The sequence below is a fragment of the Choloepus didactylus genome, chromosome 8 (genome assembly GCF_015220235.1).
Source record: "Choloepus didactylus isolate mChoDid1 chromosome 8, mChoDid1.pri, whole genome shotgun sequence".
Lineage (NCBI taxonomy): Eukaryota > Metazoa > Chordata > Mammalia > Pilosa > Megalonychidae > Choloepus > Choloepus didactylus.
In genome coordinates, this window is record NC_051314.1 from 45,235,864 (window position 1) to 45,255,687 (window position 19,824).

At 33.1% G+C, this 19,824-nt stretch overlaps 1 protein-coding gene across 4 annotated transcripts in view; it reads right to left on the reverse strand.

Annotated features, from left to right (window-relative positions):
- Positions 1-19,824, reverse strand: part of LRRIQ1 (leucine rich repeats and IQ motif containing 1) — a 250,333-nt gene that overhangs the window by 22,736 nt on the left and 207,773 nt on the right. For all 4 annotated transcript variants that reach the window (XM_037847784.1, XM_037847783.1, XM_037847782.1 and 1 more), the window contains 2 exons: positions 13,290-13,422; positions 11,269-11,329 (listed from right to left, as the gene is read on the reverse strand). In XM_037847784.1, the coding sequence (XP_037703712.1) occupies positions 11,269-11,329; positions 13,290-13,422 (194 nt within the window). The remainder of the gene's footprint in view (positions 1-11,268; positions 11,330-13,289; positions 13,423-19,824) is intronic.

Sequence of the window (19,824 nt, forward strand, 5' to 3'; positions counted from 1 at the left end):
AACCTTCAGAAACACAGAATGGAAAATGAAAGAACAAAAGAAAGAATGGAGAAAAAAATCAAAAAAATGGAAATGGATCTCAGGGATACGATAGATAAAATAAAATGTCCAAATTTAAGACTCATTGGTGTCCCAGAAGAGGAAGAGAAGAGTAAAGGTCTAGAAAGAGTATTCAAAGAAATTGTTGGGGAAAACATCCCAAACCTTCTACACAATATAAATACACAAAGCATAAATGCCCAGCGAACTCCAAATAGAATAAATCCAAATAAAACCACTCCAAGACATATTCTGATCAGAGTCTCAAATACTGAAGAGAAGCAGCAAGTTCTGAAAGCAGCAAGAGAAAAGCAATTCACCACATACAAAGGAAACAACATAAGACTAAGTAGTGACTACTCAGCAGCCACCATGGAGGTGAGAAGGCAGTGACATGACATATTTAAAATTCTGAGAGAGAAAAATTTCCAACCAAGAATACTTTACCCAGCAAAACTCTCCTTCAAATTTGAGGGAAAGCTTAAATTTTTCACAGACAAACAAACGTTGAGAGATTTTGCTAATAAAAGACCTGCCCTACTTCAAATACCAAAGGGAGCCCTACCAACAGAGAAACAAAAAAAAGAGAGAGATAAAGAGAAATTTAACAGACATATATAGAACATTACATCCCCAAATCACCAGGATACACATTCTTCTCTAGTGATCACGGAACTTTCTCCAGAATAGACCATATGCTGGGACATAAAAGAAGCCTCAATAAATTTAAAAAAAATTGAATTTATTCAAACCACATTCTCTGACCACAATGGAATACAAATAGAAGTCAATAACCATCAGAGACTTAGAAAATTCACAAACACCTGGAGGTTAAAAATAAGGGGGTGATGAAAACATTCCCAGATAATCAAAAGCTGAGGGACTTCATCACCAGTAATCAGTCCTATAAGAAATGCTAAAGGGAGTTGAGCATGCTGAAAGGAAGGGACACTAAACAACTGACTGAAACCACACGAAGAAATAAGGATTTCCAGTAAAGATCACACAGTAAATATAAATACTAATACTACTGTATTTTGGATTTGTAACTCCACTATTTACTTCCTACAGGATCTAAAAGACATAAAGTATAATGATAAATCAGTGGTTTTGGACTCAATATAAAATATGTAATTTTTTACAAGATCTACATAATTGTGGGGGAATGAAGGGGTACAGGAACATAGTTTATGTGTCCTATTGAAGTTAAGCTGGTATCAAAGAAAACAAGATTTTTATTATAGATTTAAGATGTTAAATTTAAGCCCCACAATAAGCACAAAGAAAGTATCAGAGAATATGATCACAGAGATGAAAAGTAGAGTATGGGTTATGAGAAGTGGGGGAAGGGGCATTGGAGAGTTAATAAGAAATGAGTGTAGGGTTTCTGTCTGGGGTGAGGGGAAATTTCTAGTAATAGATGGTGGGAAGGTGATGGCATTGCAACAATGTGAATGTGATTAATCCCACTAATGGAATGCTTGGGAGGGGTTGGAAGGGGAAGATTTATGCTGTATGTATGTTTCCACAGTTGAAAAAAAAAAAAGGGTCTAAACAGATAATGACAATGAAATGCCAAGGATGATCCTGGATGGGATCTGAGGATGGAGGAGAGGGGGTTCAAAGGGACACAGTTGGGACATAAGAAAAAATGAAATATAGAATGTAAGCTTTGTATCAATGTTGAATTTCTAGAACTTCTTAGCTGCGCTTAATGTGATTGCATAAACGAATGTTCTTGTTCATGGGAAATGTATATGTGAATTATATTGTTCAAGGATGTGTGCAGCTTGCTCTGATATGTTCAGAAGACAGAACAATAGATGATGGATGATAGATAGGGAGGGAGGGAGGGAAAGAAAGAAGTGGTAGAGTGACAGGATGTTAAAGTTGGTGGATCTGGGGTATCAGTGGAGGGGGGTTGGGATATGCTGGAGTCCTGTGTATGGGGTTTGTATTGTTTTTGCAACTGTTCCTGTAAGTTTGAATTTATTTCAAAATAAAATTTAACAAAAAATGAAAACAAAAATCAATCAATGTCTTTGGATAGATTATATGGTATGTGACTATATCTCAATAAAATTGTATTTAAAAATTAATCAAATTGACTGTTATAAAACTTGAACTTCTGTATAAGACCAAGGGAAGAGATGTTTATTTGGTGCAGGATCTGTATTTTCTGTTGCACACTAAATAATTTAACTTGTATGGTCAGTTTATTCAAACGCCACAATTACATGGAACTTTGAATAGGAAGTGAAATCTAGTAGGTTTGCACAGGTTAGTGTGAAACAGCAATACATCCTGGAGTAATTTGGGCAGAGAATAAAAATACATATGCAGGGCCCCCTAGGGAGCTGAGGGACAATGCAGAAATGTTGGACATCCCCACCTGGGTTATTACTGATGTTCTTGAAAGTATTGAGGACTAACAATTTAGTAGGCTGAGCCCTCTGTCTTGGGGCTTGCCATTATGAAACTTGTTACTGCAAAGGAGAGGCTAAGCCTACTTATAATTGTGCCTAAGATACTCACCCAGAGAACCTCCTTTTTTTTTTGCTTAAATGTGGCCTTGCTTTCTCTAAGCCAACATTGCAGGTAAACTCATTGCCCTCTCCCACCTATGTGGGGCATGACTCACAGGAGTGTAAATACCCACTCCCGGGGATAAACCTGGACCCGGCATCTTGGGATTGATTCCCTCTTCAACCAAAAGGGGGAAGCAAAATGAAACAAAATAAAGTTTCAGTGGCTGAGAGACTTCAAATGGAGTCAGGAGGTCTCTCTGGAGGGCATTCTTATGCGCTATATAGATATCCCTTTTTAGTCTTTAGTGTATTGGAATAGCTGGAAGGAAATATCTGAAAATGTCGAACTGCAACCCAGTAACCTTGATTCTTGAAGACGATTGTATAACTATGTGGCTTACGTGGTGTGACTTTGTGATTGCGAAACTTTGTGGCTCATACTCCCTTTACCCAATGTATGGACAGATGAGTAGAAAAATGGGGACAAAAATTAAATGAAAAATAGGGTGGGATGGAGGGATGAAGGGATGGAATGTTTTGAGTGTTCTTTTATACTTTTATTTTTATACTTACTTTTACCTTTTTTTTTTTGAAGCAATGAAAATGTTTAGAAATTAATTGTGGTCTGAATGCACAACTATATGATGGGACTGTGAACAACTGATTGTACACTGTGGATGTTTGTATGGTATGTAAATATATCTCAATAAAACCGAATTAAAAAAAAAATAAATAAAAGGAATATACAATTTCACAATGGTGCAGCCTAAGTGCAAGCCTGGTAATTTTCTAAATGGACTAGCCATGTGTCCATCAGTGTATATGGCATGGCCATTTCCTACTAATATTCAGATTCTATTCTGAAAACATTGGTTTTCAAACTGAATATCTTTCTTCCGCCTAGTGTTAACAAATAGAGAAAACAAAGGAACATCTGTTTTTTTTACCATACAAAAGGGATATATTGATTACCTGAAGATAACTGAAGACCATGCATTCAACACTTACTCTGTAAAAACGTATGTTGAATTCTAAAACATTGTAATAGTAAACATTTTGTATGGTTATAACATAAAGTTTTGAGTTAACGCTGGATAAATACTTTCTAATATGGAATCCAATAGCAAATACTTATTAAATAGCAATTTTGTAAAATTCTCCGAGGTCTCAGTTTTCTGAACAGATCTCCTTTATAGCCTCACATACAAGGTTTGTGATACTTTTTTTGACTTTTCACAATGAAATGAAGGGTCTGCATTTGGGAACAGCATCTGGATCCTGAGCCACCTTCAGCCCTGGCAACTTAATTAAAAATACAGATTTCATCTCATTTAATAAAGAACAGGGAGTTAGTCCTTTCCCAAGGTTCTCTCTGCATTGTAATTTGTTTTTTCTCTTAAGATTTTATTAAATATATGTTTTTTAATTTTTTCTTTTGAGATGTGAAGAAATGCACAATAGCACAGAAAACAGTAAACACCCAACTACAAATGACAGATTTTTTAAAGAGAAATAATGTGGTAAAAGATTAAATCCTCTTACAAGCTACATTGTATTTTTTTCTGCATATATGTATTTAAAAATTTAGAGTATTGTTTTCAAAATTAACATAAAAGATGTCTTTTTTTCTGTAACTTGCTTTTCTTTAACCCTAAAATTTATCTATGAGATCTAGATTTAGTTAATTCATTTTAATAGCTTGAATAATATGCAAATCTATGAACATACCACATAATTGTATGTTTCTAGACATTTAGGAGATTTTAAAAACTTTTTAACCTTAGTTGTAGAAAACTGAGTTATGCATACTTCTCCATTCATAAAACATTACCATCACTGTGCAACCCTCATTTCTTATTTACTTTTATCTATCTGTTAACATTCCCACCTCCCTCCCTCTCCTAGGAACTCATTCCAATATATTTAAAATTTGATTAAATATCCATGTGTTCTTTTAAAATATGTACTATTATTTTGTTAGTGTATATGGTTTTCTATTGAGGGGAGTCTTTGAGTTTATTTTAACTAATGGAAAATAATACTTTTGACTTACAGTACAAAATAAGCAATAGGATAAGCTACAAAAGAACAGAGGTCTTTCTATATAACCAATAGGGGTATGGATGGCACCTTAAAAATTTATAGAGCTATAATTTACATGCAATGAAATACACAGACCTTAAACATTCAGTTCAATCATTTTAAAAACTATTTATTTTGAAATAATTCTAAAGTCACGCAGAAGTCACAAAAAATAGTACTGAGAATTCCCTGTGTATCCCCCACCCAGTTTGTCCCAACAATAACATCTTACATAACCATAGTATAATTAACAAAACCAGGAAATCAACATCAGTACAATATTATTATCTAAACTACAGATCTTATTAGGGCTTCACCAGTTTTTATATGTATGAAAATTTTTTCACTTATAGCTCTATAAAATTTTATTATATTATAGATTCATATAACTACCATCACAATCAGGATACAGAATTGTTCCATTGTCACAAAGAAACTCCTTTGCTCTCTCTTTATAGTCACAAACGTAACCACTGGCAACCACTGATCTGTTCTTCAAAACTGTAATTTTATCATTTTGAGAATGTTATATAAATGGAATTATACAATATATAACCTATTGGGATTGGCTTTTATCACTCAGCGTATGCTCTTGAGAGTCATCCAAGTCTTTACGTGTATCAATAGTTTGTTCCTGTTTATTGCTTTTTAGGGCATATCCATTTGTATGTAAGTACCATTGTTTGTTTATCCTTTCATCAACTGAATGAGATTAGGGTTGTTTCCATTTTTTGGCTATTACAAATAAAACTGTTATGAACATTTGTGAACAAGTTTCTATGTGAATATAAGTTCATTTCTCCAGGAGTTGGATGGTTGGGTCATATGGTAATTGTATATTTAACTTTATAAGAATACCAAGTTATTTCTAGAGTGCTTCACCATTACCACAGCCAACATATTATAGAGATGCAGTTGATCTGCATCCTTTCCAGCACTTAGTACCTTTAATAATTTTTATGTTAACCACTTTAATAGGTGTATAGTGGTATCTCATTGTGGCTATATTTTGTATTTCCCTAATTAGGGGTTAAGAATGTTGAACATCTTTTCATGAGCTTATTTACAACCTGGTTATCATCTTTGGTGATAATAAGCATTTCTTGACAGATGACTGCCAAACAGCTCTTTTGTGCCCCAGTAACTCATCCTTAGAAGTGATTACTGTTCTGATTTCTTTCACCATTGGATAGGTTACTTTTCTGTGCTCTTGGCCTTCTGTAAATAAAATCCTACAGTATGTACCCTTTTGTGTATGGCTTCTTTCACTTACTACATTATTTTTGATATTCATCCATGGTGTGTATATCAGGAGTTCATTTCTTATTTCTGCATAGGTATGTCCCTAAGAGTATACCACAGTTTGTTAATTCATCCTCCTGCTGATAAAAATTTTGGTTGTTTTTAGTTTTGGTCTTTGTAAATAGACTTGCTATGTATTTTTGCATATAAGTCTTTATGTGGCTTTCCATTTTTCTCAGGTAAATAAGTAGGAGTGGAATTAATGGGTCATAAGGTAGGAATATGTATAATTTTATAAGAAATTGCCTGTTTTCCAAAGCATTTGTACCATTTTTCACTCTGCCAATATTGAATGAGAATTTCACTTGTTTCATATGCTGAGAAGTCATGGACATGCCTAGTGGCCATCTCACAGCCTATGCCTACACCAGCCTCTCTTTTTCTATTGTATGCAGATGGTTCAAGGTTTGCATTCCACTTGGGGAGACAGTAGGTCTAATGGAACTTCCTGACTATACCTTAAACCAGATATGGGAAATAAGTTTCAGCTGCTTACCAGGACAGGAACTCTCAGTGGCAGGGTGCCCCTCTCCCTGGACAGTTCCAGTGTCCATCTTCTTGTAAGTGAAGCAGGGCATGCCTTCAACCAACTCTGACCTAAGCAGTTGGGCTTCCTATGACTGGCCATGATGGGACCTTTCCCCTGCTCTTTTGGACCCTTTGTTCTGTTATTTGCTGGTCATTTGCTAAAAGTCTTTGTTGTGCCAGCCTGTGTTCCTGGAGTTCCAACTCAGTCCATACCATATCTTTGCCTACATTTGTATTGTCAGGCTTTATCATTTCAGCCATTCTGGTGGCTGTGTAGGCAGTATCTCCTTGTCATTTTAATTTCAATTAATGTGTTTACTGACCATTCAAATATCTTCATTTGTGAAGTCTTAAATCTTTTGCCGATTATTTATAATTTGGGTATATGCCTATATCGAGGGTAGGAGTTTTTTATATATTCAGGATACAAGCCCTTGGTCAGGTGTGTGTGTGTGTGTGTGTGTGTGTGTGTGTGCATGCATGTGCACAGGAGAGGGGAAGAAAGGAGATAGTACAGAAGGGAAGAGAAAGGAAAAGAAAAGAAGAAAGATAATGAATTTTTCTCCCTATGTGGACTGATTTTTCATTTTCTGAATGATATTTTCCTAAGAGAAAATACCTTTAAATGTAATGAAGTTCAACTTACCTTTTATTTTCATTTTTGGTTTATGCTTTTTATGTCCAATCTAAGAAATCTTTGGCTACCCAAAGATATGCTACTATGTTTTCTTCAAGAAATTTTACTGTTTTCCATAAACATTTAAAAATTAGCTTGTCCATTTACACTAAAAATCCTTCTGGGATTGAACTGAATATTTAGATTATTTGGGGAAGATTGACATACTACAACTTTGAGCCTTCTAGCAAATGCATATGGTATATCTCTATAATTTTTCTTAATGTTTTATCAGTATAGAAGTCTTGCACATCTTACATTAACATCTATATTTAAATATTTTATTTTTGATACTGTTTTCAACGAGATATATTAAAAATTAATTTTTCTAAATTTTATTGATACATTTTATATATTCATATTATGTATTTTTATTTAACATCCTGTGACCTTGACTAAATTCAGTTATTAGTTGAAGTAACTCTTTTGTAGATTTCTTAATATCTTTATGCACAAGAGCATGTCATCTGAGAAAAGTTAGTTTTTTGTCTTCCTTTCAAGTCAGATTTCCTTGCTTTGTTCGTGATCTTAAGTAGAAAACAGTTATTCCTTCATCATTAAGAACGAAGCTGAAGTTTCCTCTATCCCCAATTTTCTTAGAATTTTTATCATGAATTCTGTTACACCTTTTCTGTATATATTTTATTAAGAGGATCATATATTACATACATGCATACATTGACATGGTATTTCTCCTTTTTTGTTTATGTGGTGAATTAATTATACAGAATTCAAGTTTGTCACGTTTTTTTTCCTGTTCGGCACTTTGAAAATGTTGTTCCATTGTCTTCTGACCTTGTAATGTTTATGATGTGAAGTCAGCAGTAATTCTTATGGCTAGTTTCCTACATATGATTTTTCTCTGGCTGCTTTAAATTTTTAAATTTAAAATTAAAATTTATTTTTGATTTTCAGTTACTTGATTACCATGTGTGTTTGTGTAATCTTTTTTGTGTGGTGAACTTTTTGAATGTGTTGTGTTTTACAGTTGTCATCAAATTTGGAAAATTTTTGGCCATTTTTCAACAAATTTGTTTTTCTGCTCCGATCTGTCTACTTCTGGGAATTTAATTACAAATACATTAGATTGTTTGTTATTGTCCTATAAGTCATTCAAACTCTGTTTTTTAAGACTTTTGTGTGTTTGTGCACAATTTTGGATATTTCTATTGCTCTGTATTCAAGTTCACTTATCTTCTGTGATGTCTAATCTTCTGTTAAGCCAAATCATTGATTTTTTTCAATTAAAATATTTTTAGTTCGATTTATAACTTCATTTTTTTAAGTTTTTGTTTCTATATTGAGATTCTCATCTATTTCCTTAATATTTAAACCTTTGAACATAATTATAAAAACTTCTTAAAGTTTGCATGTTACTGTTGCAATACTTAAGTGAATATTACACTTAAGTATATTGGATATTATCATATATCACCCAAGTCTCCTTTAACAACACAGTAAGATTCCTCCAGCTGTAAAGAGTGTTGAAGCCCAGTGTCTCTAAGCTGAGATACTATCTGAAAATTATCTTATCTGAAGCGAGCACTCTTGCTCAAGTCATACCCTCTCTTGAAGAGATGCAGGGTCATAAAAGCCTGGCATTCTTGCTGGGTGGGATGAAACAAAATGTGGGATAACTCAAAAGGACCATCCCACCACCAGAGCTTATTACCTCTGCTGCAACTCCACTGAAGTTAACCTTCTCTCTCTTCTTAATATTTTTTTTCATTCTTCCTAGTAGTTGTTCCTGAAAGCTCTCCCCAGTAAACCTCCTGCACTCAAATCTCAGAAAGCCAGAGTATGTTTGCTGGAGAACCTGACCTATGACTGTTTTCTGCCTGAAAATCCTGCAGTTTTGAAGGATGTTTAATTCAATTAAAAATCCAATTGTCTAAATATGACATGCCTTCTAATATTTCTTGGAAAATAAATAAATTGATCTTTAATTTCAATATTTCTAATTCCAATGTTTATCACTCAATATGTCTACTCTTTTTTGGAAGATAAATACATTATTTATTAGCTTCCTCAAAGCCCAGCATTTGAATGCTTGATTATGTTTTTTTCTGACCTCATATTTGGAGGTTAGTGAAGAGTATTCTGGAAGATATTTATATTTACTCTCTGTTTTGAAGAAATAACTCCATTGTCTTTCTGGTATGCATTGATTCTGGTTTTGGCTGTCAAAGATTACTCTTGTAGGTAATCTTCCAATTCACTAATTTCCTCTTTTCTACATCCATTTCAGAGTTTATTTCAAGGATAATATTTTTTATTTCCAGCATTTCCAATTTGGTCATTTGCATATCCTTCTGTCCTTTATTAACATTTGACCACTTTGTTCCATAATTTATTTTCTTTGTATTATATGTATTATTCCTATATCTCTGAAGATCTGAAACATACCAGCAGCAACTGTGCTTTTTCTAAAAAGCATTTTCATCTTTGTTATGCGCTGGTCCCAGCCCTAATTTTGTGCTATTATTTACCCCCTATTCCCCAACACAAGTGGGGTGCTTTCATTCTCCAATACTCAGCAAGATTTCTACCATGGGCCTTCATTTAGTATCTCTTTGATGTCAGACATTACCCCCTTCCCCTGCCTCCACTCACCAAAAAAAGAAAGAAAACAAGAAAGAAAGGAAGAAAGAAATACAAAAAGACATCTGTGTTTCTGTTGTATTATCATTTAGCTTCCTTTTGAGTTCAGCTGTATCTCTTCAGTGTGAAAAAGCATTTATCATTGCTATGTATTTGCCACATGTTTGTATAGAGCAGAATATAGAGGAATATGGAAGAAGAGGGTTAATGCCAGAGCACTAATCTCAAAGAACTATTTTGATCAGAAATCTGTTCAATCTGTTTTCAGTCACTTTTAGAAGTCTAATAATTAATGTAATATTACTTCCTTTATCCTGGTATTTCTGACACTTTTGTGTCCCCATTATTTTTACAAGGTAGCCATTCCCAATGTGTGCTAAAGTATTAATCAATACTATGTATGGTGTTAATAGCCTGATACAGCACTCTTCTTAGGGTAATCTGCATACTCACCTTAGAAATGTCACTATTAAAATGCAAATAAATATTTCCTGAGTGATTATTTAAAATCTGTGCAAAGATTCTGTAAATATTTTCATAAACACATCAATTTTAGCTAACTATTGCCATAATTTTTGCTGCACTTTCAGGAAAACTCCTTAAGTGAGTTGCCTACAAGAATGATAAATATAACTGTTCTGGAGACCATAATACTAGTTTCCATTAGAAAGCACATTATCTTTTTTACTAACTTCTACATGGCAAGCTAAATTATAATGAGTTTTCTTGATTAGTATAGAATCTGAGCAAGGGTTATTAGTTGGTTGATAAAAATGGAAGGTGTCATCAAGTTAGGGCCACCTAATGCATATATATTTTCAAAATTCAAGGTGGCCACACACTTTTCCCACTGACCAGGATACCCTCTTCTTCTGGACATTCCTGGAGACACACTGAAAAATTCTTGTTTTGTGGGTTTCATATTTCTGGACTACATATTGGCCATTCTCCTTCTGTTAATATAGGCTTCCTTCTAATAGCATAGCATACAATTGACTTTAGCAATGCACATACAGTTATACTGTCTAGAGTATCCACTCTGGTCACAATATTTAGAACTTGCGTTTCTCTAAAACTCCAATAATTTAAAGCTTATTACTTATAGTGGTTAACTTCACAATTACTTATTTTTATCTGGTTTGGTTTTATAAGTTATGAGGGTACTTCGCTGTTTCCCTCAAATACAGGCTATAGATTCTATTCTTTCAAAAACTTGAAGGAAATAATTTCATTGAGTAATTTCCCATCCTTAGTTCTCTGATTCTATTTTAAATATGATAGCATGCTTAATGTTTTAAAATATGCCATGTAGAATTAATATTTTAAAGTATTATCATATTTTAAAGTTGTATTACATGTCAAGAAAACATATTATTTTAATACATGGTATTTCAGATAGATGCAGTTGTGATATTCCCATAGTTTAAACTAGTTATGAACATATTTTAAAGTGTCATTTATTGAGTACTGATGTCTACAACATTTTTCTGTAACTTTAAACACATTTCTTACCACAAGCTGAACTCTTCCACCATTAAGTACTTCTGGATCTAACTCAGGCAAGAAGTGATTGCTGCATAGTGATAAAAACATAAAACATATTAAAACATAAATGTAGAAGGAGAATATGAAAGAAATGCACAGTTGAAAAGTTTGGGGGAAAATAAGCCATTTACAAAATGGAAATAATAGTTTTCTTAAATTAGGTTCCATACAAACATAAATACAAATTTAAATCTTTTCATAGTCAGGTTTTTTAATTCAATATGACATAAAATTTAAATTTCTAAATAACATTTTAATAACACCTTTCTTTGCCAAACATAAACACATGCAAAGGATAAAAATCAGAAGGTACTAATAAAGATTGCTAATAAATTATAGAACACATAAATATTTATATATATTAGTTTATATCCAATACTCATCTTTTGAGAAAGGTAAAGTATCTGATTTCTTAAATAGCCCTAATGTATTTAATGCAGTAGATAAATGTTCAAAATTAACTTCTGTTTAAACCTATAACATTGATATCTGGCTTTTCACAAACTTTTGTTCTTGAAAGCACATTTTCCTTAAATTATGACCTATTCTTTTGTTAATTATATTTTCAAGAGAAAACTCATGAACAATTGCTTGTTGCATCATGTTTAAATACAACTTATTTAGGGGTAAGGGATTTTGTTAAATGTCTAAGCATATCTAAAATTCATCCAAAACATCTTGTTTATATTTTCACATTATCTATACTCATGTTTTTAAATGTCTGTACCAGACCTATTATATCTGGTTAATATAGATGGTAAGCTATGGATTCTATTACATTTTTTTATAGTTCTAAGGATTCTGTCATACAGATTAAGCTAAATGGATTAATACCCCCTCAAAAATTTTGCTTATGTTAATTAGAGTATTTAATAAAGTAATAAATTCTCAAATGTTCATGGCTTTGTTTCTGCCTTATTTGCTTACAATAAAATATGACATACTGATTCAGATTATATAATATTGTTTCAATTTCACTTTCAAAGAAGCTCTCTTATGATTTCCATATTTTTAAAGGAATTACATGGATAGAATTGACTACATATGAAGATATCAAGTCATATACATTATGAAAAGAGGTTTCATTTTTACATATTATGACTTACTGTTAAATTCAGTTTTAACACTAATAATAATCGTTTTTTGTCTTTTTGTTACACATGTAAAGTTATTATACATTGGCAACATTTCCAAAGTGTTTATTTATATTTAGATCCAATTTTGGTATACATATTTGACTGACGCCTAGAATAGCATATTTCTATACTCTTGTGAATATATGTAGCTGAACCAAAAGTCTTGTAAAAATCTATGTAAAAATATCATGGGACTTTTATTTCCTTAAAACTTTTGTTCAGTGGTTACATATATAGATGTTTTATATTACATTAATGTATAAAAGTTAATTGAGCACCTACTAGGTGCAAGGCACCTTTTATTGTTTAAAATGATGTCACATTTTTTCTTCTCATTATCAACCCTGGGAGATAGATATGACATTATTATCTCTCTATAAAGAAGAGGAAACTGAAGCTTTGACAAATTGAGAATTAATTACATGACTGGTAAATTGGAAGCTACAGTGTTGAACCATAATTTTAACTGTCAAGTTTATAAATATAAATAAATGTAAAGAAAATAAAATGCAAATAAATATAAAACATAAGAAAATGCAACCTACAATATATATGGTATTTAAAAACAATTAATGGATCTCATGCATTTTACTTTTTAAAGGAGAATCATTTGTGTGGTTCCTTTGTTGGTTTCATGCATTACAGAATTAGAGTTCCTCCCGATTCATTTCAGGGTGGAAAACATGAAGAGTGATTACATCTATTCTACATAGGAGGCCTTTTTATAACCTGGCAAGTGGTGTATTGGCCTTTGGCTATAAAGTCATGTTTGCTTTAGCAGAATTAACCTAGGTTTCACTTTTCGAGATGTGTTTACAATACAAAAATCTAATTTAGAGGAAATGACCTCACCATTTCATACTTCTGGAACTAGTTGTCTCATGAACCCCAACCTGTGTGTGAAGCCATTGGTATGTATATTCTCTACTCCTTTCCATTTTTTCATTTGTAGTAGTATCTCTGCAGATAAATTCTTCTTCCTTACCTGGGAAAGAAATACAGAACTCTCATTGTTATTTAAAGAAATCAAGATTTAGCCAAACAGTTTAGTCTTCATTAACAATTTTATTACAAGAAAGAAAAGAAAATGATTAATTCATGTAAGCTAAACGATCTGTAAGAAAAACAGTACCAGTCACTCACAAATTAAATATTCTTTTCTTGATTTTAAGTCCACCTATTTAGAAAAAAAGAAGTTTTAATGCAGCCACTGTTTTACAGGGTTTGTTTTCCAAGTTTTTTTTTATTAAAAAGTCAGAGGATTATATTTTTTGCACACAGAACTCATAATATAAATTTGTCTAATATAAAAATAATTTTTATTATCTTTTCACAATCATGTTTCTTCAGCTTATCATAAAGCCTAATTGTTCTTATATACTAGCCTTATCCATAAGTAGAATCTATAAATTATATTGAGGTTATTTTAAACAGAATTTTAATTTTTTATAAAACTGAGCTTGGTCTGTGTAAGCTAATACAATATTTCAAGCTGGAATATAATTTATATCTGGTTTCAGGGAAACCAGTGCTTATGCCATAGCAGCTATTTCAAAGATGGGGGGGTGCATAACAATGAAGATGAGTGTGGAAAAATATGAAAGATGAGAAGTTATATTAGATAACAATACAAGGTAACAAATATAGTAATAATTAAAATATATATTTTAAACGGGAAAAATCCAACCCTTATATTCAAATGTAAAAATTACTCTTTGTGTTTAGAAACAAAAATCTGCAAATTTTGCTGCTAATCGATGCCATATATTTCAGAGTTACACTGAAGAACTGGTGTTTTAGAGCCTTCCTCCCCAACTTGATCCTTTAGATTGCTTCTTGCTTGGTTCCATCACCACATTTTAGGAGCTGATTAGTTTTGGAGGCTTGACTGACAATACACTAGAAAGAGAAACCTCTTGAAAACTGATTATGATACTCAAACTCACAAAAATCTTATAGTTTAAAACCTGATATTTAATATGCCAATTTATTAATTTGAAAGATTCTTTCACTATCGTTTCTTGTACACAGGAAGTCATCTTATATTTGCAAGTTGTTAGGAAAACAAATGAGGCATGGTGCAAGGCCTGTTTTGAATGCTTGGTGTGTGTACACACACACATGTATACATAAGCTTAGCATTTGTAATTCTGAATGTGTTGAGGATGACACAGCTATCATGTCTTTTTTCCTAAAAAGTTATTGCTGTAATTAGTGAAATGACTTTAGTTTTCAATCCAAAGAGATGGTGGAGTCAGTTCTCAGGAAACCTCTAAATCAGGATCTTTTGTTTCTCTAAACTCTATTACTCTGGAAAGGTAAGTACTGTTACTTCTCATGTCACTTTATGTCTATAACATGGCCACAGCCCTTGCATCCTGAGTTCAAGCCAACTCTTCCACAGTTGCTATAATTGGAGGAACAATTACTTAACATGTGAGGGCTGACCACTGGAACCACGACCTGACACCACTGTGATAAATAGCCTTATAGCTACACAAAAACTATAAAACAGACCTGAGCAAAGGTAAGATTTGGAGTTATCACAATAAGGTAACAACGCAGCACTAATCTCTTTCCCAGCAAACCCCCAGCCTCTGAAGTGCCTTTCTTGGTTGCATCAGGCCCATGGCTGAAACCTTACCTACTATTGACATATAGAGAATTCAGTTGTAACAACAGATTTTAGTTAAAAATTTAGTTAAAAATAAATGTTTAGTTCATAATAAAATTTAGTTAAAAATAAAAATAACCTCTTTCTCTTTCTTTTTTTAAAAACAGTGACAGATACTTGCAATAGTCATTAAAAAAAATCATTTTGGAAAGTTTTCCTCAACTCATTAATAACTGTCCATAAACCCTAAGTGGTTTTACCTCAGAACTCAGCCAAAGTTCTATACAATTCCTGAGTAAAATCGAGAGCTTTTCACTGTAAGCATCCAATTCATAATAGCCACCTTAACTCTAAGGCACAGAAGGGAAGGTTGGCATGAATTCAGTGTAAGAAACAGAACAAGCACAGAAGTGAAGTTGGTTTGATATACTTGAAGATACTGCAATTCGAATGCTGGAGGAAGTGTTTCTGTCTCGGCTAAACTATTTCTGGATTGCTCCTGTCACTGAGAAGGAGAAAGCAAGATTGATTCTTTGAAGACTGCAGTAAAAGTCCTGTTTTTAGCATCTTATCTAAGAAGAACAATGGTGATCTAAATTACTTAACAGATGCTTATCAGTTTCTACTCAGTCTGCCCAATAAATCCTTCCTTTCAGTCTTAAAGAAGCATCATTCTGCCTTCAGAATGCTTCAATCTCCTTTACCTTCTGTCCTTTTCTACTTCTCCAGGTCTTGCTTCATCAATTTCCTGTATTATCAACATAAAAAGAGTCTTCTTTGATCCTGCTATCCCCTAGTTACTATTCTCTATATACTCCATTTTAAAAATGACTTTGAGTTATTTTAACTAAATGAATTCTGTTAACATATTTATTATTAAAATAATACATCCTAATTATGAACAACTTAATTATAGAAAAGTTAAAAAGAAAAACAAAGAAAAGATTCACAAATACTTCACAATCTAAAGACAATCATTGTATAATATTTTAATGTATATCTTTGCAGTTTTTGCATAGATTTTTTTGTTTTTAATTTACATATAATTATATGTATTCTACAGATCCTACCTTTCATTAGTATTAGAGCAAATGCAATATATGTAATGGAAATCTCATCTAAAACATAATTTTAATGATTGCATGTTATATCTACCAACTTGTTACATGATAGGTTTTTAACTATCCCATTTAATTAATCCATTTTAAGTGGAGTCGAAGGTAAAATGTCTAAAGGTATAAATGTTTTAAGGCACTTGATATAATCTATATTGTCTAATAGTTTCAAAGGCACCACCAGTTTACCATTTACTGTTTGAGGCTACTTGTTTCATTGATTCCCTGATCAACATTAGATATTAAATATTTTAAAGTTGTTGATTATTTAAGAGAATGATATTGCCCATTTATGGTCTTAATTTATGTCTTTCCTGCAAGTGAGATTGATTATTATTCCATTTGATTATTTGCTTGCTAAAGGTGATATATTGTGAAATAATGTTCTAGTTCTCCTCATTTCTCTACTGGATCCTAGTATTTCTATTTTTGTTTTCAAATGACCATTCAAAATCCTTCATCTGTTATCACTGGTGCAAACATTTTTCCTCCACCCATTGGTTGATTTTAGCTTTTACCCTCCTTTCAAAGGGAAAACTCTATTTTTTCCTAGACATACAGATTTATTTATTTGCTAGATATAAACCACATAGGTCATTTTTTCCTTCATAATTTATAGGTTGTATCTCTTAATTCAATGTACTGCCTGAGAAATATGAAGATTTCAGGGATAAATTTTGCATTCTTCCAATATTGTGTCTTTCACACTAAGGAGATATTGGTCAACAAAATTCTTTAAAGAAAAGTTTACTCTTTGTCTCTATTTCTTCACTTTCCATTCCCTCTTTAATTGGCTGCAATCTAATTTTGCCAAACTAAAATTGCCCTTACTTAGGCTGTAAACTGTCTTGTCTAACAAACACATTTATTCTTTATCATCATTGACCTCTCTGCTGCACAAACCATTTCCTTTGTCTTAAAACTATCTTCTTTGCAGGCCTTTGGGGCACGAGACTTCAAATGCTTCCTTTCAAGCTCCTTTAAAGATTGTTTTTGAATGTTGATGCTCCTTATTCTACAAGTATCTAATGACTAGTATTATGTTTGCTGCTGCTGATAGAGTAGTCAACTAGACAGACATGGTTCTTACCTGATGGAACTGGCAGCCTAGACGACTAGGTATCACCAGCCTCCATATTATTCCTGTTCTCAAATCTTATATTCCAAATGAAGTTCAAAATTGTAGCTTATTTTTTTTTCAGCTGTGTATCCATCAACACAATTAATTTTTTTTTCAATTTTTAGAACATTTTCATTATTCCAGAAAAGAAATAAAGACAAAAAAAAAGGAAACTCAGATTCTCCCATACCCCTAACCACGCCCCCCTCCATTATTGATTTATAGTTTTGGTACATTTGTTACTGTTGATAAAAGAATGTTAAAATACTACTAACTGTAGTATATAGTTTGCAATAGGTATATATTTTTTCCCTATATGCCTCTCTATTATTAACTTCCAGTTATAGTGACATACATTTGTTCTACTTCATGAGATAGATTTCTAATATTTGTATAGTTAATCATGGACATTGTCCACCACAAGATTCACTGTTTTATACATTCCCATCTTTTAACCTCCAACTTTTCTTCTGGTGACATGCATGACTCTGAGCTTCCCCTTTCTACCACCTTTACACACCTTTCAGCACTGTGATTCTCATAACATGCTACCATCACCCCTGTCTATTTCCAAACATTCAAGTTCACCCTAGCTGACACATTCTGCTCATAATAAGCAACCACTCCCTATTCTCTAGCCTCATTTCTATATCCTGGTAAAATATTTCATGTCTGTGAGTTTACATATTATAATTAGTTCATATCAGTGAGACCCTGCAATATTTGCCTTTATGTGTCTGTCTTATTTCACTCAATATAGTGCCCTCAAGTTTTCTTCATCAACCCATTTCTTTTAAGATGGTTTTGTTCACACACTATACATTCCATCCTAAGTAAACAATCGTTGGTTCCCCATATAGTCATGTATTTATGTATTGAGCACCACTGCCACTCTCTATATAAGAACATCTCCATTTATTCCACAAAGACAGAGGAAAAGTCAAAGAAGGTGGAGAGGCAAAAGAAAAAGAAAAGAGAGAGAAAAACAAACAAACAAAAAAACATAAAACTTGATAGCCAGAAAGCGACAAAAGGAAAGATAGCATTAACCTAAAGTAGAATAAAGAGTCAGACAACATCACCAATGCCAGGAGTCCCATACGCTTCCCCTATTTCCCACCTCCCCATATGCATTTAGCTTTGGTATATTGTTTTTGTTACATTAAAGGAAGCATAATACAATGTTTCTGTTAATTCTAGCCTCTAGTTTGTATTGATTGTATTTTCCCCCCAATCCCACCCTATTTTTAACCCCTTGCAATGTTGACATTCATTTGTTCTACCTCATGTAAAAACATATTTGTACCTTTTATTACAATCATTGAGCACCCTAGGTTTCCCTGAGTTACACAGCCCCAGTCTTTATCATTCATCTTTTGTTCTGGTGTCCCACATGGTCTCAGCCTTCCTCTTCCAACCATATTCACAGTCATCTTTGTTCAGTGTACTTACATTGCTGTGCTATTATCTCCCAAAATTGTTTTCCAAACCTCTCACTCCTGTCTTTTCCTTTCTGTCTGCAGTGCTTCCTTTAGTGTTTCCTGTAGAGCAGGTATCTTATTCACAAACTCTGTCATTGTCTGTCAGAGAATATTTTAAGCTCTCCCTCATATCTGAAGGATAGTTTTGCCAGATATAGGATTCTTGGTTGGCGGTTTTTCTCTTTCAGTACCTTAAATATATCACCCCACTTCCTTCTTGCCTCCATGGTTTCTATTGAGAAATCCACATATAGTCTTATCACGCTTCCTTTGTATGCGATGGATCGCTTTTCTCTTGCTGCTTTCAGGATTCTCTCTTTATCTTTGACGTTTGATAATCTGATTATTAAGTGTCTTGGTGTAGGCCTATTCAGATCTATTCTGTTTAGGGTACACTGCACTTCTTGGATCCATAATTTCATGTCTTTCAGAAGAGATGTGAAATTTTCATGGATTATTTCCTCTGTTATTGCTTCTGTCCCTTTTTCCTTCTCTTCTCCTTCTGGGACACCTATGACACGTAAATTCTTGCTTTTTGTTTTGTCTTTAAGTTCCTGGAGACGTTGCTCATATTTTTCCATTCTTTTCTCTATCTGTTCTTTTGTGTGTAGGCTTTCAGGTGCCTCGTTCTCCAGTTCCTGAGTGTTTTCTTCTGCCTCTTGAGATCTGCTGTTGTATGTTTCCGTTGTGTTTTTCATCTGTTGTGTTGTGCCTTTCATTTCCATAAATTCTGCCAGTTGGTTTTTCGAATTTTCAATTTCTACCTTATGTATGTCCTGTGTTTTCATTATATGGTTCAGGTCTTTTGCCATATCTTCCCTAAACTTCTTGAATTGACTTATTATTTGTTGTTTCAATTCCTGTATCACAGTTGAAGTGGAAGTTTGTTCCTTTGACTGGGCCATAACTTCATTTTTCTTAGTGTAGGTTGTAGTTTTCTGTTGTCTAGGCATGGTTTCCTTGATTACCCCAATTAGGTTTTCCCAGACCAGAATGGGCTCAAGTCCAGAAGGAAGAAATATTCAGTATCCGGTTTCCCTAAGCATGTGTCTTAGAA